Here is a 22168-nt window from a genome sequence, read left to right on the forward strand (position 1 = left end):
TAACCTCAAACTTCTTGCTGATGGTGCTGTTGTCAACAGAAAAGCTCTGCCTCAAAAAGCTGCACAAATATTCAGTTGGATCTTTATAAAATTTCAAAGTGGCACAAAGGTTGGGAAGTTACTTTAACTTTCGAAGTATGTAAAACTGTGCACTTCAGAAATTGGAAAAAATGTAATATCCTATGACTACAATATCAATGAATCACAACTGGAATTGGTCAACCGATACAAATACATGGATGTAACAATTTGTGAGGATACTAGATGGAACAATCACATAGGCTAATCCCTAGGTAATGTGGGTGGGAGACTTCAGTTCATTGGTAGGGATACTGGAAAAATGCATTCTGCCTACAAAATAAATTGCTTATGGAGCACTTATGTGACCCATCCTAGAGTATTGCTCAAGTGTGTGGACCCATACCAGATGGGACTAACAGGGGGTATAACAGACAAGAGCAGCACAATGGACTCCACTTTGTTTTGCCCATGAGAGAGTATCACACAGATGCTGATGAAGCTGAACTGGCAGATGCTTGAAAACAAATGCAAACCAACCTGAGAAAGCCTTCTGACAATTTTCAAGAGCCAGCTTTAAATGAACTTTAGGAATATATGAGTATTACAATCCCATATGTATCATTACCATAGAGATCATGAGAACAAGAAAATGGCGCCGATAGGAAAGTGTAGTGACGCTTCTCTCTCGTTAAAAAGGCAAAAAATGAACAGTTCTTCGTGTAGAGAATGTAAAAAGCGTGTGATGAAGGGTATTCTGTGTATCAAATGCAACTTCTGGTTACACGAAAAGTGCGCGAAAGTAAATCTAAAGTTCGTCAGCGATGATTTTCCGTGGACATGTCACGGTTGTTTACGTGACGAAACGGCCGATCTTGTAAGTGCAGTTGATACAAAAAACGAAATTATAAAGTTACTACGAAGTGACATTGAGGCATTAAAAACCGAACTTTCAACCATCAAGAAAGAAAACGATACATTAATACAAGAAAAGAAGTCCTGTGTGTGTAAAAGCCAACAAACGGAAAAGCAAGAAGATCGCGAAAATACGAATGACCGATCGTACTTTAAAAACAACATTTCAAGTGTTCCCGTTGATGTCTCGGTAAACTCAGTAAGCCAAAAACCGGAAGATAAATATAAATGGAAGGTGGTGACATACAGCAAAAGGAAAAACAAGGCGACAGATACGCAACAAAAGGAAAATGACTTTTTAATAATTGGCGATTCGCTGCTGAAGAATATCGCTGTCCCCAATTGCAAGATCGATGTACGACCTGGCATTAGAACGCATCAACTCGGTAAACATTTTAAAAATATGGTAAATGCAAGACAAGATACTACAGAACCAGATTCTGAAACCAGACATAACTATAATGGGGTGTTTATACATGTTGGGACGAATTCGTTAAGGAGCAGCAGTGAGGAAGAAATGGCAAGCGAAACAAGAAACATGATCCGTACTGCAAGAAATATGTATGCAGGATCTCGTCTGATACTTAGCGGAATCATAAACAGAAGGTCGGTGAGTGAAAAATATATCGCCAAAATAAACTGTGCTCTTAAAGAACAATGTGATCGTCTTGGGGCAATTTTTATAGACCCAAACAAATTCCTATGTAAAAACTCACTAGCGAAGGATGGCTTGCATTTAAATAGACTGGGGTCTGTAACGTTCAGCAGAATGTTTGCAGATGTCTGCAAAATCATTAGATGCAAGGGAAACTAATATGGCCTGAAGGGGATGAAAAATCATACACTCCAGCTGGAAAAGAAAAATATAAGCACCATACAAAAAAAGACGATACTAAAGAATTTGCCCCAGAATACAGCTCACAACATGTAAACCAACAAAATAAAAATTACATAAAAGTACTTCATCAAAATATTCAATACTTTGGTAACAAAAAATTAGAAGCAGAAGTACTCCTGAGTGAAGTAAGACCAGACATATTATGCATAAGTGAACATGGACTAACTGAAAGTAAAATACATAATGTGGCAGTAAAGGACTACAAACTAGCTAGTTACTTCTGCAGATCTAAATATAAGGGTGGTGGCGTTTGTATATATATTAAAACAGGTACTCTTTCAAAGAATGTAAACAGTGAAGCTGCTACATTTCCCATAGCTAGAGAAAAAGACTTTGAAGTTACTGGTATAGTGGCAGAAGATTTTAGAGTGTTTTGTGTGTACAGGTCACCATGTGGCAATATTAGCATCTTTCTAAAAAAAGTTGCTAGCTTATTGAGAATGAATATGAAGAGAAATCTTATTATATGTGGAGACTTCAACATTGACATGGGAAAAGACACAAAAATAAGACAGGATTTTGAAGAATTGTTAATACAGCATAACATGAAAGTGACAATAACTGCACCAACAAGAGTGACTTCACAAAGTGAGACAATTATTGACAACATAATTACTAATATGTGTAACTATGAGTCACATGTAGTTCAGACAGAAATATCTGATCATCATGGACAACTAATCAGCTTTTGCAGAAGTAATGACACAGTATCAGAACCAAAACAAACAACCAAAGAAATTAGGATCATCAGTGAACAAAATATCAACATCTTTAGAACAATGTTAAGTAAGGAAACCTGGAATGAAATCCTACAGGCCCAGAGTGTAAATGAAAAATATGATGCATTTATTTCAACAATTAAGTACCATTTTAACGTAGCATTTCCCAAAGTAAAGAGACAAGAAAGGCATCAAGATCAAACACAGTGGATTACGAGTGAAATACTAGAACAGCGAAGGAAGCTTCAGGATGTGAGACGGATGGGCGAAGCTGAAAACTATAAAGTGTTAAAAAAGAAGTATAGAAAAACAATAAGAGAAGCGAAAGCAAGAGCAATTGACACCACTATAGCGAACTCAAAAAACAAGGCAAAGGCAGCTTGGAAGGCAATCAATGCTGAAAGAAAGGAAAAAGATGGGTCAAACAAAGAAGAAGGTATTAGGTCAATTAAAGTAGACAACACAGTGGTCACAGATGGTATGGAAATAGCAAACATACTGAATAATAACTATATCAGTGTAGTAGAAAACCTAAAATTGGAAAGAAATAGTCAAAAACAGAAGGGTATTAAGGTACCAAGAAGATCATGCAGTACTATGTTCTTAAGACCAGTCACGGAAGATGAATTGCGGAAAACTATACAGAAACTGAAGTCCAAGAAATCAGCTGGTGATGATGAAATATCAAATCATGTAATAAAGCTGGTATGTGAGGAGATAATAACACCACTGCTGAACATAGCAAACTGTTCTTTCAGAGATGCAATTTTTCCAGAAAAACTGAAGATAACGAAGGTAGTGCCAGTGTACAAGAAAGGGTGTAAGGATGATCCCAACAACTACAGACCAGTTTCACTGATATCAGGTTTCTCAAAAATCCTAGAAATGCTTATGTATACCAGATTAGTTAACTATTTGGACAAACATAACATTCTCATGACCTCACAACATGGTTTCAGAAAGGGTAAATCTACAGAATCAGCAATTGTCAGTCTAACAGAATACATTTTACAGTCCTTAGATGAGAAAAAGGTTGTCTCTGCAATGTTTCTGGATCTTTCAAAGGCATTTGACACCATTGACCATGAAATGCTGATACAAAAATTAAGCAACTATGGCATTCGGGGGCAACCAGGTGAATGGATAAAATCATACTTGTGCAACCGCAAGCAGTATGTATCATTAGGAAACTCATACCAATCAGAAACCCAATCCATCAAATATGGAGTGCCGCAGGGTTCGGTAATGGGGCCATTGTTATTTAATGTATTTGTTAATGATATAGGTGTTGAGGAGGAAGAAAAGAAAATATTGTATGCTGATGACATGACAATACTAAATAGTGACCAAAATATGGAACAGCTTGAGAGAAGAGCATACATATCTGCAAATGTCACAGCTCAATGGCTGTTGGAAAATGAACTGGTTATAAATCTAAAAAAGACTATGTATGCAGTGTTTAAAAACAAGGAAAAGGCTGTAGACATGGATTTAGAGGTTGACGGAACAAGGCTGGAAGAAGTAGAATCTGCTAGATTCTTAGGTATTCTTGTGGATAATGAACTGAAATGGAAAAAACATATTAATAATGTCTGTAAGAAACTGAGCTCTGTCATATTCTTAATGATGCAGCTATCACAGTATTCAGACAAGAACCTTCTGTGTACAGTGTATCATGGACTTTTCGAACCATACTTACAGTATGGAGTGACGGTGTGGGGAAACTCAAACAAACAAGAGACAAAACGAGTGTTCACATTACAAAAAAAAGCAATTAGGACCATTTTAAGAAGAAAGACCTCTGAAACATGCAGAAACTGTTTCAAGAATTTAGGTATCTTAACTTTTTCATCATTATATATATACAAAACAATAATGTACATCACAAAAGGTAGTGAGGACTGGATTACAAATGCTAGTGTACACACCCACAATACAAGAAAGAAGAATGAAGTACGGAGCATACCCCACCGACTGGCAATGCTAGAAAAAGGACCCCAGTACTCTGGTATCAGACTACTAAGAAGTCTGCCCAAAACCTTGCAAGATAGTGTACTTCACAATGAATTTACAAAGAAACTTAAAGACTATCTCATTGAAAAAGAGTTTTACAGTGTTGCAGAATACTTATGCCATTAAATTTGTATATATTGTTACTCATTATCAGTGATGTAAAAATGTAAGCTAAAGGTGTAGAAAAATAATTGATAAAGAATTTTAATACTTTGACATGTCCTATATTACACGTACATTTACTGTACATGATGTAATCTTACAGGATCAAATAAAATTCAATTCAATTCAATTCAATTCCAATTACAGTGGTCACAGAGGTGTTTAATCAATCATTCTTCACACACTCCATTCATAAATGGAACAGGAAGAAGCCCTAATAACTAGTACAATCATGAGTTCCCTCTGCCACACACTTCACAGTGGTTTGTGGGGTGTGGATGCAGATATACATCTTCCAGTTCAGTTTCCTCAACATTTCCATGACACTCTCCCATTGGTGAACAAACCTGTGACCATTCATGCTGCCCTTCTTTGTACATACTCAATATCCCATATAAGTCCTATTTGATATGAGTCCCACATACTACAGCAATATCGTACGTAGATGTAGATGAAGGCTAGATTACAGTTGTACTTTATAGCCGTTGTGCACTTGAGGCTGTTGGCTCATCTCTAGCTGTTTAAAAAATGTGACTTACACTTGTCTTTCAGGTAGCAGAGGAGTTTTGCCACGCTCTGTTCAGAGTGGTGACAAGTAGCCGAGTGCACGCAGTGCGCCGTGTGGCAGCCAAGGCTTACACAAACCTTACACCAGTAGAGGATATTGTGTGTCATGTGGACCAAATAGTGAAGCAGCTGGAGATACAGCATAAAGACCGGCAAACTGGTGGCGTGTATGACACAAATAACCAGTTGCACGGCCTGTTACTGGTCCTGCGAGGCCTACTGGGAACACCGAAATGGGCAGAGAATGATTGCACAGGTAGAATAAAAACTGAATTAGTGCACATTGTGGGGAAACTGTCTGAAGGTAAGTTACTGAAACAGAATCATTATTTTCTATCTCTTTTGATGTGTACTGACACCCTTTAGCACCAGTCATAGGTATTAATGACCATACACTACAGGGTTATTTGTAAATACCTGTGGGGTTTTGGAAGACAGCACATATCAGTGGACAGAGACTGTCTCCAAGGTGCTCAATGTGGACACCATTTGTGATGCAGTAAATGTCAATACGTGCATGCAACTCATTGAAGACACTGTTGCTCCTACCTGGGAGGCACAAAAACGGAAGTTTGCTTTGGTAACATGTTCATTGGGCTGCCTATGTACAAGCACAAAATAATTTAATGAGACTTTATGAAGGTAATGCTTCGTCTACATGTTCTGACATTCCTGCCCCCTAGTGGTGCACTCTGTGACTACAATACAACACTTTTCTGTATGCAGGTCATCTTTGTGCAGTCATCTTCTGAAACCACAGCAGTTCTTATGATTAATCCTGTAACTAATTTACTGAACTGCCAATTATCTTCCTTTGTGTCATTCTCTTTCTAAGGACCATTTTGCCATTATTAAGTATGTTTTAGTGATTTTTAAAATAATCACTCACACTGTTTTGGGACTTGATTTTCATGTTTATATGTTTATTATCATTATCAAACACAATGATGATTAGCTGACCATTAATCTTCACAAACTGCATACGGCTGATTGGTAAACTCACATATAGGTGGCAGTTGCATTTATACATTGCTGTAGCTCACCACGGAACTTTACAAGATTGGTGTGGGGTGCTGACTCACTGTAAATATAATGCTGACTGATATAGTGTTGGTACTTGTTGAATGCTAACCACAGATTGGCTGTAATTTTAGCAGTTTACATCCATTACCCTTAAAGGTACTGCAGGCTGGACCATTAGAGGGTCAGGAATTTTGCAGCGAACCGGGTCTAATGTATATATCTTGGGAGGGGGGGTTCCTGTTCCTGTGTTTGATTTACAAGCAAATGAAAACTCCTGAAAAACTTTGTCAGAACTGAGAGACAGGAACTATATCACAGAGAAAAATATGAAAGCCTAATATGTTTATCATAAGTGAGAAATAGAGACTGCAAGGTCTGGGAAACTGACAACAGCTAGTAGAGTGGTGTGCTGATCCCGTGCCCCTCCATACAACATCTAAATTATGTGATTAGCAGAGGATGACATGACAGCATGTCAGTAATTAATGCCATTAGAATCAGTACACAGAACTTTAGCTTTTAGTACATGTATAGATGTACATTATTATGTGTACACATGATAAACAAAATGTCATGCTCAACACATGCAGTGTATCCATGCCACAGACTGTGGGTTTGTGTGCAATACCTGTTTAAAGAATCACAAAGCACATTTATCACAAAATGTTAAACAATGGAAAATACAGGTTGCAATAATGACAGTATTATGGAAAGGATAGATTGCTACTCACCATGTAGAGGAGATGCTGAGTTGCAGACATGCACAACAAAAAGACTGCCTATGCAATTGAGCTTTTGGTCACAGGGCCATCTTCAAAAGTGAAAAACACATGCAGATTAACACAAACACAACTCTCTCACACTTGACCAATGTCTCTGGTCACTGAGGCCACAGCAGCCAGAGACAGTGGATCTGTGTGTGTTTTCTGATTTACAAGATGGTTTTGTACCCAAAAGCTCAAAGATAGAGCAGTCTTTTTGTTGTACCTGTCTGTAAATCATTGTCTCCTTTATATGGTGAGTAGCAGTCTATCCTTTCCATAATATTGGCAGAATCCAAAGTTACTACTTTTTATCTCCTGAATAAATTTTTATCCTGCAGTGGAGTTTGTAATGATTTGAAACTTCCTGGCAGATTAAAACTGTGTGCCAGACCACAACTCGAATCTGGGATCTTTGTCTTTCTCGGGCAAGTGATCTACTGCCTGAGCTATCCAAACATGACTCTTGACCTGCCCTCACAGCTTTGCTTCTGCCAGTTTATGCTTGGATAGCTCTGTTGGTACTGCACTTGCCCACAAGAGGCAAAGGCATCAGGTTCAAGTCCCAATCTGGGACACAGTTTTAATCTCCCAGGAAGTTTCAGATCAGCACACACTCCACTGCAGAGTGAAAATTCATTCTGGAAAAAATCCCACAGACTGTGCCTAAGCCATGTCTCAGGAGGATCCTTTCTTTCAGGAGTGCTAGTCCCACTAGGTACGTAGGAGAATTTCTGTGGATATTAGAAGGTAGGAGATGAGGTGCTAACAGAAGTAAAGGTGTGAGGCTAGGTTGTGAATCATGCTTGGATAGCTCAGTTGGTAGAGCATTAGTTTGTGAAAGACAAGGACTAAGTTTGAGTCACAGTCCAGCAAACAATTATTACATTTTGGTTAGGAACTTGGAAAACAGAAAAACTATAGAATATAGATACGCATTGGATACAGACAGTTTTTCGATTAATAGTTAGCAGTATGCCCTTAAATTGGTACAAACGAAGGTTCTGTTTCTTCAGGTGGCAGTTTGAGTGTGCACTGCCTTTTTAAAAGCCCACCAATATTTTTTCTAGAGACAGATTAGAAGTAAATTGATCAAGAACTTCCAAGATTTTTGCTAACACTTCCCTGTTATATGTTACATATATTTAAAAATATATAGCTTATGTTCATCTGAACACTTATTAAAGTAACATGTAAAAAGTTGAAGTAAATTGGCCAACTAATTTTGTAAATTGGTCAAGAACTTTTTGAGATTTTTGGTGACAACATTTCCCCTATATAGCATATGTCTATTTGGCTGTTCATTCGACCATTGAGTAAAAATTTGAAAAAAATTGTTCAGGTACTTTTAGAGAGTTTCTATACGATGGCACTTCAGTAGGTATATAAAAACAAGTGCATATTCAAATGCAATGTTGTGTCAAAATTTCAAAACAATTGGTGAAGAACTTTCAGAGATTTAAGATTTTGAACAAACAAACATTTACATTTTTATTTATACAGATACAGTATACAGGTTAAGTTTCTGTGAGATCTTTCTCTTGTGTTACTGTATACCTTGACTCATTCCATATCCTAAGAGCTTCTTCTCCTTGATGAGATTTGCAGAACACAATGGATGAATGAATGAATGAATCAGTGTCAATCAACTGCTCTTCCAGTGCCCTTGCTGTCGATGATAGAATTACGGTGTGATCGGTGAACCCCAAAGTTTTTATTTCTTCTCCCTCAACTTTAATTACAGCTTACTTGATGTACTTAAATATCAAAAATTATGTTTTCAAACAGTGATGTATACATTATTAGTATGTCTTTTATATGCTTCATAATTTCATATCAAATTTAATTACTAATGTCCACAATTTAAAATGATGTGCATGGTAGTTGCATACAAAAACAGGAATGAGCATATACTTTGCAAGGAAGGTGCGGAAAGCAATGTACAGTAATATGTAAATCTGAGTAACCTTACAGTTCATAGTATGTTGGTATCAGACAGTTCAGAATCTTTTGTTGTGTCATTTACCTGTAAATCTGTACTTGGACATAATCCTTCAAAACCATTTTACTAGCATCAGCTATACTTAGCTACTTGCAGTTATATGATTTTAATTATACCAAACATTTTTGGTACAATATACATAATCTAGTGAGTTTGTGTATGAGTGTAAGGCTATAAAACACTTCCTGACAAAAAAAGTAAAGCACCCAGGTTGGATGTCGGTGTAACTTCATACATACGGAGGTTCCATTGAATGGTATGTAAATGATCACAAATATTTTACGGAGACGGTATTGTACAGCTTTACTGATACAAAGCTGTATCAGTTAATTTTATTAGAGACAGTTGATTCTGGTTAGGATCTGTCCATCATTAGGTCTATAGTACCAAATAAGAACAAAAATACATATAATAAGGTGTGAAACATTAAGGTATGTAGCTGTTACATGAAAGGACATTAAATGCACCATGTCTCATATTAATGTTAGAAAGTATTTGCAAAAAAAAAAATTCAGCTATGCATTTCCATAATTAGAATGACAATGATGGAACAATTATATATGATAATTGTTAATTCAATTATGCATAGGCATAGCTGAGACGTTTTTATACGTACTTTTTAACATTAATAGGAGATGTGATGCATTTAGTGAATTTTCATGTAACAGCTATGTACTTTGATTAAACAATGCAAAATCCAGGATGGAATGTAACAATACCAGAGAAGGAAAGTTGATACTCACCATATAGCAGAGATGCTGAGTCGCGATAGGTGCAACAAAAAGATTCACACAATTGTAGCTTTCGGACATTAAGGCCTTTGTCAGCAGTAGACACACATATATACACACACACACACACACACACACACACACACACACACACACACATGCAAACCCAACTTGCACACACATCTGCAGTCTCAGAGAACTGAAACCACACTAAGAGAGAAGATGTGGAGGGAGGAGGGGGTAAGTAGTGGAAAGGAGAGAAATAGAAAGAAAAGAAATTAAAAGACTGGGTGTGGTGGTGAAATGATGGCTGTGTAATGCTGGAATGGGAACAGGAAAGGGGCTGGGTGGGTGAGGACAGTGACTAACTAAGGTTGAGGCCAGGAGGGTTACAGGAATGTAGGCTGTATTGCAGGGAAAGTTCCTACCTGCGCAATTCAGAAAAGCTGGTGTTTGTGGGAAGGATCCACATGGCACAGGCTGTGAAGCATTCATTGAGATGAGGGATATCATGTTTGGCATTATGTTCAGCAACAGGGTGGTCCACTTGTTTTTTGGCCACAGTTTGTCGGTGGCTGTTCATGTGGACAGACAGCTTGTTGGTTGTCATGCCTACATAGAATGCACCACAGTGGTTGCAGCTTAGCTTGTAAATCACATGATTGGTTTCACAGGTAGCCCTGCCTTTGAAGGCGTAGTTGATGTTAGTGACCGGACTCGAGTAGGCGGTGGTAGGAGGATGTATGAGATAGGTCTTGTATCTAGATCTATTACAGGGGTATGAGCCATGAGGTAAGGGACTAGGAGCAGTGGTTGTGTAAGGATGGACAAGTATATTGTGCAGGTTCAGTGGACAGCGGAATACCACAGTAGGAGAGGTGGGAGGATAGTGGGCATGACATTTCTCATTTCAGGGCACAACGAGAGGTAATTGAAACCCTGGCGGAGAATGTAATTCAGTTGCTCCAGTCCTGGATGGTACTGAGCTCTGAGGGGAATGCTCCTCTGTGGCCAGACTGTGGGACCTTGGGAGGTGGTGGGCGACTGGAAAGATAAGGCATGGGAGATTTGTTTTTGTACAAGGATGCAAGGATAATTACGGTCAGTGAAGGCTTCAGTGACACCCTCAGTATACACTCCTGGAAATGGAAAAAAGAACACATTGACACCGGTGTGTCAGACCCACCATACTTGCTCCGGACACTACGAGAGGGCTGTACAAGCAATGATCACACGCACGGCACAGCGGACACACCAGGAACCGCGGTGTTGGCCGTCGAATGGCGCTAGCTGCGCAGCATTTGTGCACCACCGCCGTCAGTGTCAGCCAGTTTGCCATGGCATACGGAGCTCCATCGCAGTCTTTAACACTGGTAGCATGTCGCGACAGCGTGGACGTGAACCGTATGTGCAGTTGACGGACTTTGAGCGAGGGCGTATAGTGGGCATGCGGGAGGCCGGGTGGACGTACCGCCGAATTGCTCAACACGTGGGGCGTGAGGTCTCCACAGTACATCGATGTTGTCGCCAGTGGTCGGCGGAAGGTGCACGTGCCCGTCGACCTGGGACCGGACCGCAGCGACGCACGGATGCACGCCAAGACCGTAGGATCCTACGCAGTGCCGTAGGGGACCGCACCGCCACTTCCTAGCAAATTAGGGACACTGTTGCTCCTGGGGTATCGGCGAGGACCATTCGCAACCGTCTCCATGAAGCTGGGCTACGGTCCCGCACACCATTAGGCCGTCTTCCGCTCACGCCCCAACATCGTGCAGCCCGCCTCCAGTGGTGTCGCGACAGGCGTGAATGGAGGGACGAATGGAGACGTGTCGTCTTCAGCGATGAGAGTCGCTTCTGCCTTGGTGCCAATGATGGTCGTATGCGTGTTTGGCGCCGTGCAGGTGAGCGCCACAATCAGGACTGCATACGACCGAGGCACACAGGGCCAACACCCGGCATCATGGTGTGGGGAGCGATCTCCTACACTGGCCGTACACCACTGGTGATCGTCGAGGGGACACTGAATAGTGCACGGTACATCCAAACCGTCATCGAACCCATCGTTCTACCATTCCTAGACCGGCAAGGGAACTTGCTGTTCCAACAGGACAATGCACGTCCGCATGTATCCTGTGCCACCCAACGTGCTCTAGAAGGTGTAAGTCAACTACCCTGGCCAGCAAGATCTCCAGATCTGTCCCCCATTGAGCATGTTTGGGACTGGATGAAGCGTCGTCTCACGCGGTCTGCACGTCCAGCACGAACGCTGGTCCAACTGAGGCGCCAGGTGGAAATGGCATGGCAAGCCGTTCCACAGGACTACATCCAGCATCTCTACGATCGTCTCCATGTGAGAATAGCAGCCTGCATTGCTGCGAAAGGTGGATATACACTGTACTAGTGCCGACATTGTGCATGCTCTGTTGCCTGTGTCTATGTGCCTGTGGTTCTGTCAGTGTGATCATGTGATGTATCTGACCCCAGGAATGTGTCAATAAAGTTTCCCCTTCCTGGGACAATGAATTCACGGTGTTCTTATTTCAATTTCCAGGAGTGTATTTTGAGAGGGACTGCTTGTCACTGTAGATGCAATGACCATGGGTGGCTAGGCTGTAAGGAAGGGACTTCTTGGTATGGACTGGGTGGCAGTTGAAGTGGAGGTGTTGCTGGTGCTTAGTAGGTTTGATATGGATGGAGGTTCTGATGTAACCATCTTTGAGGCAGAGCTCAATGTCTAGGAAGGTGGCTTGTTGGGTTGAGTAGGACCAGGTGAAGCAAATGGGGGAGAAGTTGTTGAGGTTCTGGAGGAATGTGAATAAGGTGTCCTCACCTTCAATCCAGATAACAAAGATGTCATCAATGAATTTGAACCATGTGAGGGTTTTAGGATTCTGGGTTTTTAGGAAGGATTCCTCTAGATGGCCCATGAATAGGTTAGCGTAGGATGGTGCCATGCGGGCGTCCATAGACATCCTGCAGATTTGTTTGTAGGTTATTCCTTCAAAGGAAAAGTAATTGTGGGTGAGGATATAGTTGGTCATGGAGACTAGGAAGGAGGTTGTTGGTTTTGAATTCATAGGGCATCTGGAAAGGTAGTATTCGATAGCAGTAATGCCATGGGCATTAGGAATGTTAATGTACAGGGGGGTGGCATCAATAGTGACGAGCAGGGCACCATGTAATAAAGCGACAGAAACTGTGGAGAGTCAGTCAAGGAAATGGTTGGTATCTTTTATATTGGAGGATAGGCTCCAGGTAATAGGTTGAAGGTGTTTGTCCATGAGAGCAGAGATTCTCTCAGTAGGGGCACAGTAACCGGCCACAATGGGGCGTCCTGGGTGGTTGGGTTTATGGACTTCAGGAAGCATGTAGAAGGTGGGAGTGTGGAGAGTGGTAGGGGTAAGTAGAGAGATGGACTCTGGGGAGAGGTTCTAGGATGGTCCTAAGGTTTTGAGTAGTGACTGGAGATCTTGCTGGATTACTGGAATGGGATCTCTGTGGCATGGTTTGTAGGTGGAAGTATCTGACAGCTGATGGAATCCTTCTGTCATGTAATACTTGTGGTTCAAAACAACGGTGGTGGAGCCTTCGTCTGCAGGTAGGATTATAAGGTCGGAATCAGTTTTTAGATGGTAGACAGCAGCTCTTTCTGCAGATGTAAGGTTAGTTTGCATGTTGAGGGATTTGGGGAATGATGGTGAGGCAAGGTTTGAGGTTAAGAAATTCTGGAAAGTTAACAGGGGGTGGTTTGGAGGCAGTGGGGGTGGATATGGGTTGGATGGAGGAGTGAACTGAGTTAGGCAAGGTTCAATATTGGTCCCTGGTTGAGTCTGATTGGTCTGGTTGGTGGCAGAAAGTGTTTCCACTGTAGGGACTGGGAGAAGGAGAGAAGGTCTTTAACTAGTCCTGCATGGTTGCATTTGGGAGTGGGGCAAAAGGTGAGGCCTTTGGATAGGACTGATACTTCTGTGGGACTAAAGCTTCTGGAGAAAAGGTTCATAATTGTGTTTTGGATCTGTTTAGGTTCTGGGTTCTGTGTGGTGGTGGGAGGGAGTCTTGGAGGGTGGGGTAAGTGTAGTAGGTGTGCGAGGCAGAGTTTTTCATCTATGAGGGGCATGGGGGAGGTTTGGAGGTTGTTGTAGAAGTGGTGGAGAGTGGTACTTCAAGGTGGGAATAGGAAGTGAGCAGGATGGAGAGCTTTTTCAGGTGGTTGTGTGCATGTTGCTCAAGTTCCTGCGGGGCAAGAGTTTTGGTGTGTGTTATGGGTTCCAGGAATTTGGGATTATATAGCAGGAGAATTTTGCGAATGGACAGAAGGTACTGAAAGGAGGATTGAGCTTGGTTGATACGGTTTTGCAGGACTATGTTGGTGAGGGCTAAGGATTGGCGGAATCTGAACAGGTGAAGGTCACTGTGGAAGGAAGGGTGGCAACCAGAGATGGGTAATTTTCTTAAATCCCTCCAGTCCTCTGCCTTCCCCTTCAACTCTTTAAGTTAAACCTTTGTGTGTGTGTGTGTGTGTGTGTGTGTGTGTGTGTGTGTGTGTGTGTGTGTGTGTGTGTGTGTGTGTGCACGCTATGTAGACTTTTTTGTCCATCCAATTACATTATACTTGGTTATGTGTATTTTTTTTTATTTGATACAGCAGACTTGATGATGGTTCAAATGGCTCTGAGCACTATGGGACTTAACTGCTGAGGTCATCAGTCCCCTAGAACTTAGAACTACTTAAACCTAACTAACCTAAGGACATCACACACATCCATGCCCGAGGCAGGATTCGAACCTGCGACCGTAGCAGTCGCACGGTTCCGAACTGCAGCGCCTAGAACTGCTCGGCCACCGCGGCCGGCAGTTGATGATGGTCTGATCCTAGACTGAAACTAATCATCTCTGATAAAATATATAATGAAAATGATAGTTTTTACTCATGATAGAGTGGAGATGCTGAGTCACTGAAAGGTACAACAAAAAGACTCTCTGAAAGTTAGCTTTTGACCAAGAAGTCCTTAGTCAAAAGTAGACAACATACACATATGCACACACTCATGCAAACGCAACTCCACGCGTATGACCACAGTCATGCCATTTATGTTGTGATGTTGACAGCAGTCTACACATGAGACAGTAATTCCCTAGTCCACCTGCTGCTAGTCTCTGACCAACAGTCTGGGATGACGCAGAGTGTTGCAGGGTTCCATTGCTTGTTCTCAGATGGCAGATGTAGAGTGCACGATATGGTGATCCTCTGTCGTGGTTGCCAGACACAGTTGACAGAAACCTTTATAACAAGTATGGGTACCTTAATGTTCACGTGCAGTCCAACGATGGGCCACTGTTAAATCCGTATGCATGAACTGGCAATGACATGTGCTATACATGTGTAGCAGCAGAAATGCATACTACACAAGCTCTGTCCATGGCAATGTGATTCTGGTTTTCTTTGGGTACCCCCTCATATGTCACAGATGTCCTGCACTCTCACGCAACAGTATTATGGTTCCATTTTTCAACAAGACAATTTTTGTACACACTTGGCATTTTATTGACATATTCCTGTGCCCAGCAGATCTCCACACTTTTGTTGATAGAACGTGTGTAGACCCACTGAGTTGTAAACTCTGTCCGAGTACTGCTATTCGATATATCGAGGACAGTTAGAATAGTTGTGGGACAGCTTGCCTCGGGAGAGGTACAAAAGCCTTGTAACACCCTTCCTGACTGAATCAGTGCATGCATCTGGGCCAGAGTTGGTGCAATGTAATACTGATAAGTATGCCCATACTGCCAGTTTTTTTGTAAATTTGACACAATTTTTTAATCACTGAAATGACATCATACAACCTCCCAAACCATGAAGTTTCCATTTGTTTCCTCCTCTCCTTCTGTGTGCTTCACTTGTTTTGTCAGGCAGAGTATTTTATATTTTAAAAACATTGTACTTTATTGAATGTTGTATCAATGTTGTTAGTGTGGTATGTTTCTACAGATAAGACTGTACCGTGGCCTTGCCGTCAGATTTGTGAAGAAATATGGCAGCATGCGTCTCCGCCTGAAATTTGCAAACAAGCTACTTGCATAACAGAGGAGACACTAAACATGCTGAAAACAGAACTGCAGTACAGGCCGCAGATTGGTCTGCATGCATGGGCAAAGTCTAGACTTACACAATCCTGCAGTTGTACCAACCTCTCGGAAATGAGGAAGTCGGTATATTTAATGTGGAAAGAGCAAAAAGATGGTACATTGGGTTTAAATGAAATATTTGGAGATGCTATTTGTAGCATGGGATGTAGATTGGTTGAATTTGAATATGAAAGTGTAATGAATGAGCTAGTTATGCAAGTCGCTTCTCTCATGGATGCAGCTGAGGAAGAAGTGAGGTATGATAAGGTTTCTAATAAGTTGTTCCTGTTTGTAGTTATTCATTTGACATTAACTTAATTTTCTGTCAGCATTTTTCAGAATGTGGCAACAATATTAAATAGAAAACACTCTCCTGATTTTCTCCAAAATATTATTCATTTTGTCACAAAATGGCTTTCAGTTTAGCAGGCCATCATCACGTGACAACTGAATGTCACAACAATGATAAAATGACATGCTGCTTAGACAGGTGTTACTTATACTAATACCAAAGATACACAAAATGATGAGATATTAATTGAACAGATGGGAAAAAGGAAATTTTATTTTTAAACTGCTGTTAAATGCAAAAATTGCTTTCCATTTTTTGTTACTTGTGACGATTTCTGTATTCAATAAACATATAATAATTTTGTAAACAATCTGTATGTGATCCTTTAATGTATCTTCTGTATGAATAACATCTTTGTAAGCTGCATATCATTTTGTCTGTTATTGCAACATTCTGCTGTGCCGTGACAATGGCCTATGAAAGGTAAAAGCCAGTTTGTGACCATATAAATAGTATTTTAGAAAATATCAGGAAACTGTTTCCTATTTAATACTGTCTGGATTGAGAAAGTGGAACAGTGATGACCATGGCAGCCTGAAAATAAGAAGAGGTAAAAGAAATGTGCAATCTGTGCCGCTGAATTAACCTATTCACTGCATTAAATTTTTCAGAAGGCTGGACCCCATCATCACGTGTGGTGAGGTGAATAATTAAACATTTACTGTAAATTCATAACCAAGATAGGTCAACAGTGACAATTTTTAGAACCTTACATTGAAACAGAAGAAGAAAACATAATCCATGTATGAGCAAGCCAGATTTTATGCATTCTGTGTGCCTAATAACATGTACAGCTCAAAATAAACTCGTGTAGTAGAGTGCTTCTGGGTGTTTTGCTGAGTTGTTATTTCCATTTTATGCACAATATTTTGACTATCTAACCAGCCATCTTCGTCAAATGCTACAAGTTTTGCTGTTATGGATACTCGCTGCTTGGACTCCAACCAGGCTAAGCTTGAGTTCAGGTAACAAACAACTGCAAATCTCATAGAATTTAAAGGAGATAGCTGGATCAGTTGTTGTAATATTGTGGATAAAATGCAAACAACAATTTGGCACAACATCTGGAAGCACACTATTAATTATTCAAGCTGAGTGAGCCTCCAGAGACAACTTAAACTTGTGTAAATGGTCCAACATAACCTAGTGGTAGAAATGGGTCACCTTACTCATGACCTTCCATCAAACTTTTGGCAAATGTTACATTTTCTTTACACTTGGTGATGGTAAACAGCCTCCTGAAGTACATAATGTAGTGAACAAATCAATTTGGTAGCTGAGCTTGAACATTACTATTCTCACTGTGTGTATCAAAATGAAAACTGTTGATTTGTACCACAGTTCTGAACACATTAAACTGTAGATCCACCTGTAAGTGGCTGGATGTGTCAACTCAGGAAGCCAAGAGTGTACCACTTCCACTAGCACCATGCCTAGTAAAGCAATGGTGTCGAACCCGAATGTTGGGTTGTGAACAACTTTACCTTACACTATCTGTCCAAAAAGTTCTGAGACTGATTTTATTCCTGGCATATAAGCGATGTCAGCACACTGACAACCATGGCAGCTTGAACTAACAATTACAAACAACAACAAAATCAAACAGTTGGAGGTCTAGGTTGGAATATCAAAAATATTATGAAAAGGATAGTTTGCTAATCACTGTTGGGTTGCAGACAGGCACAGTTGAAAGACTGTTACACTTTGTAGTATTTGGCCAAAGCTTTCTTCAGAAAGGAAAAAACACACCTATGCACTCAAGCAAGCACACCTCAGCACACATGACTGCTATCTCCACCCATTCTGGAGATAGATTCTAGCTGGAGTGGCTTAAGACAGTGATCATGTGTGCTGAGATGTGCTTGCTTGTGTGAATGTACATATTGTTTCCCTATTGAAGAAGGTTCTGGCCAAAAGCCAGTGTCATCGTAACTGCCGTCTGCTTCACATCTGCTGTGCAGCGAGCTACGTTAACTTAAGTATTAACTGTATTTTTCTTACTTGTCACGTCTTCTTCCATGTGTTTTTGCTTTTAGGAAGCTTTAATTTTCGAGTACTAATAATAGTGTTCCATAGATTTTGTGTTTATTTTGAATACAGTCAGAGAGAGTCTCTTTAGTCAGCTGTAGTGCCAGTAGTGCTAGTGTTTGTTTTGAATGCAGTCCAGAGACAGGTAGTGCTTATTTTCATTGTTTTCAACAAGAAGTGTCTATTAACCACAGTTTAGTCAGCTATCAGCCACCTTTAGTGAATTAGCAGTCTAGTTAAAAGTTGATTAACTCTCTACAGTAAATTGTTGACTTCTTAGGATGAATAGGATGTGTGACTGCTGTGTACGGATGCAGGAGGAGCTGGCCACTGTTCGCGAACAGCTGAACGTGTTGATGGCCGCAGTCAGCCATCTTCAGGCTGCTGCCTCGGAGTGTAGCGGCAGTGGGGAGTCTGGTGCGTTACATGGTACACCCCAGGTGTTACATGCTTCACCCACAGTCCCTGCTGTCAAGACATCTTCACGGGTACTGGGCGCGATTGGGCCACCCTCTCCCCAAGGGGAGTGGCGGGTTCAGCAGTGTTCACGGCGCATGAGGCGGAGGGTCAATGTGGAGGCTGGCTGTCATGCGCTCTGCCTGTGAGTGAACATGTTGCCACTCCTTCAGCAAGGTCCGAGCAGGCACATGGGGGGAGGGGTTTATTAGTGATTGGGAGCTCCAATGTTAAGCGGGTGATGGCGCCCTTAGGGAAATAGCGGAAAGGTCGGGGAAAAGGCCAGTATTCACTCTGTCTGTTTGCCGGGGGTCTGTTTGCCGGGGGGTCTCATCCGAGATATGGAGGAGGCCCTTCCATTGGGGATAGAGAGCACTGGGTGCACCCGACTGCAAATTGTTGCTCATATCAGCACCAATGACTCTTGCTGTCTGGGTTCAGAGGTCATCCTCAGTTCATGCAGGCAGTTGGCGGAGTTGGTGAAGGTGGAAAGCCTTGCTCGCGGGGTGGAATCTGAGCTAACTATTTGTAATATCGTTCCCAGAACTGATCACGGTCCTCTGATTTGGAGCCAAGTGAAAGGCTTAAACCAGAGGCTCAGACAATTCTGCGGATATCTGGTGTGAAAATTTCTCGACCTCCGCTATCGGGTGGAGAAATGTAGGGTCCCCCTGAATAGGTCAGGTGTGCACTACACACAGGAAGCGGCTACAAGGGTAGCGGAGTACGTGTGGAGTGCACATGTGGGTTTTTTAGGTTAGAGAATTCCCTCCCTAGGCCCAACAAGACACCACCTGAGATGCGACAGGGTAATAGTAGGCAAAATGCAACAGGGAATAACAATATTAATGTGGTAATAGTAAACTGCAGGAGCATCACAATGCCCACATAGTACTAGGGACAGAAAGTTGGCTGAAACCAGATGTAAACAGTAATGAAATTCTAAACTCAGATTGGAATGTGTACCGCAGAGGCAGGCTGGACAGTGAATGGGGAGGCATGTTTATAGCAATAAAAAGTGCAATAGTATTGAAGGAAATTGTTGGAGATCCGAAATGTGAAATAATTTGGGTGAAGGTCATGGTTAAAGCAGGCCCAAACCTGGTGATTGGATGTCTCTATAGGCCCTCTGGCTCAGCTGTTGTTGTGGCAGAGCGCCTGAAGGAATATTTGGAAAGTATTTCGAGTAGATTTCCCGACCATGTTATAGATATGAGTGGAGATTTTAATTTGCCGGATATAGACTGGAAGACTCAAACGTTTGTAATGGGTGGCAGGGACAAGGAATCCAGTGAAATTTTTTTAAGTGCATTATCTGAAAACTATGTTGAGCAGTTAAACAGAGAACTGACTTGTGGCAATAACATGTTAGACCTTCTGGTGACAAACAGACCTGAACTATTTGAAACAGTTAACACAGAACAGGGAATCAGCGATCATAAAGCGATTACTGCATCGATGATTTCAGTCATAAATAGAAATATTAAAAAAGGTAGGAAGATTTTTTGGACTAGCAAAAGTGACAAAAAGCAGATTTCAGAGTACCTGACGGCTCAACACAAAAGTTTTGTCTCACATACATATAGTGTTGAGGTGTCAGTGTACAAAGTTCAAAACCATTGTACAATATGCATTAGATGAGTATGTGCCAAGCAAGATCATAAGAGATGGGAAAGAGCCACTGTGGTACAACCGAGTTAGAAAACTGCTGCAGAAGCAAAGGGAATGTCACAGCAAACATAAACATAGCCAAAGCCTTGCAGACAAAGAAAAATTACACGAAGCGAAATGGGAGGGCTATGCAAGAGGCACTCAATGAATTCGAAAGTAAAGTTCTATGTACTGATTTGGCAGAAAATCCCAAGAAATTTTGGTCTTATGTCAAAGCGGTAGGTGGATCAAAACAAAATGTCCAGACACTCTGTGACCAAAATGGTACTGAAACAGAGGGTGACAGACTAAATGCCGAAACACTAAATGTCTTTATCCAAAGCTGTTTCACAGGGGAAGACTGTACTGTAGTTCCTTCTCTAGATTGTCGCACAGATGACAAAATGGTAGATATCGAAATAGACGACAGAGGGATAGAGAAACAATTAAAATCGCTCAAAAGAGGAAAGGCCGCTGGACCTGATGGGATACCACTTCGATTTTACACAGAGTACGCGAAGGAACTTGCCCCCTTCTTGCAGCGGTGTACCGTAGGACTCTAGAAGAGCGTAGCGTTCCAAAGGATTGGAAAAGGGCACAGGTCATCCCCGTTTTCAAGAAGGGAGATGGAGAAAAGAGGCGGCAGGGAGAGGGTTGGGGCAGCATCTAGTGACTTGCGAGAGGGTGGGGAGCTGTCTGTGGGCTAGCTAGGGGTACAGGTAGAGGGGGCAGGTGGCAGATGGCTGGGCATGCAATTTCATAGACTAAGGTGTGAGATAGCAGCACACAACTAGCTGATGTGGAGAGTCGTGATGTTGTGCTGTGCTGCATGTTGTACCACTGGGTGGTCCACTTTATTTTTGGCAACAATTTGACAGTGGCCATTCATTCTAGTTGACAGTTGGTTGGTTGTCATACCAATGTAAAATATTGAACAATAGTTGCAGCAGAGCTGGTCTGTAACACGGCTGCTATCCTGTTCCATGAAAGGGTGGGCCACCCATGAAAGCTAAATACTTCCCCCAACTCCCTCCCTGCCTCCTGCCTCTCTCCATCACTCACCCCACCCCACACCCCCACCTCACACAGTACACTCATTGTGGATCACGAAAGAGGTGGCAGTTGACTGAGCACAATGTAGGTAGGGAGACAGGTGTGTGTGTGTGTGTGTGTGTGTGTGTGTGTGTGTGTGTGTGTATTTCCTCTCCTTTATTCCTAAATAATTTGTAATGCATAATGGAGCTCACTTCCCCCTGTGGCCCTTGGACCTTGCCGTTGGTGGGGAGGCTTGCGTGCCTCAACGATACAGATAGCCGTACCGTAGGTGCAACCACAATGGAAGGGTATCTGTTGAGAGGCCAGACAAACATGTGGTTCTTGAAGAGGGGCAGCAGCCTTTTCAGTAGTTGCAGGGGCAACAGTCTGGATGATTGACTGATCTGGCCTTGCAACACTAACCAAAATAGCCTTGCTGTTCTCGTACTGCGAACGGCTGAAAGCAAGGGGAAACTACAGCCGTAATTTTTCCCAAGGGCATGCAGCTTTACTGTATGATTACATGATGATGGCGTCCTCTTGGGTAAAATAATCCGGAGGTAAAATAGTCCCCCATTCGGATCTCCGGGTGGGGACTACTCAAGAGGACCTCGTTATCAAGAGAAAGAAAACTGGCGTTCTAAGGATCGGAGCGTGGAATGTCAGATCCCTTAATCAGGCAGGTAGGTTAGAAAATTTAAAAAGGGAAATG

At 41.8% G+C, this 22168-nt stretch overlaps 1 protein-coding gene across 1 annotated transcript in view; it reads left to right on the forward strand.

The window, feature by feature from the left end:
• Positions 1-22168, forward strand: part of LOC124716914 — a 381964-nt gene that overhangs the window by 288643 nt on the left and 71153 nt on the right. The window contains exons 22-23 of the mRNA XM_047243483.1: positions 5278-5596; positions 15799-16192. Of these exons, the coding sequence (XP_047099439.1) occupies positions 5278-5596; positions 15799-16192 (713 nt within the window). The remainder of the gene's footprint in view (positions 1-5277; positions 5597-15798; positions 16193-22168) is intronic.

This window comes from Schistocerca piceifrons, chromosome 9 (genome assembly GCF_021461385.2).
Source record: "Schistocerca piceifrons isolate TAMUIC-IGC-003096 chromosome 9, iqSchPice1.1, whole genome shotgun sequence".
NCBI lineage: Eukaryota > Metazoa > Arthropoda > Insecta > Orthoptera > Acrididae > Schistocerca > Schistocerca piceifrons.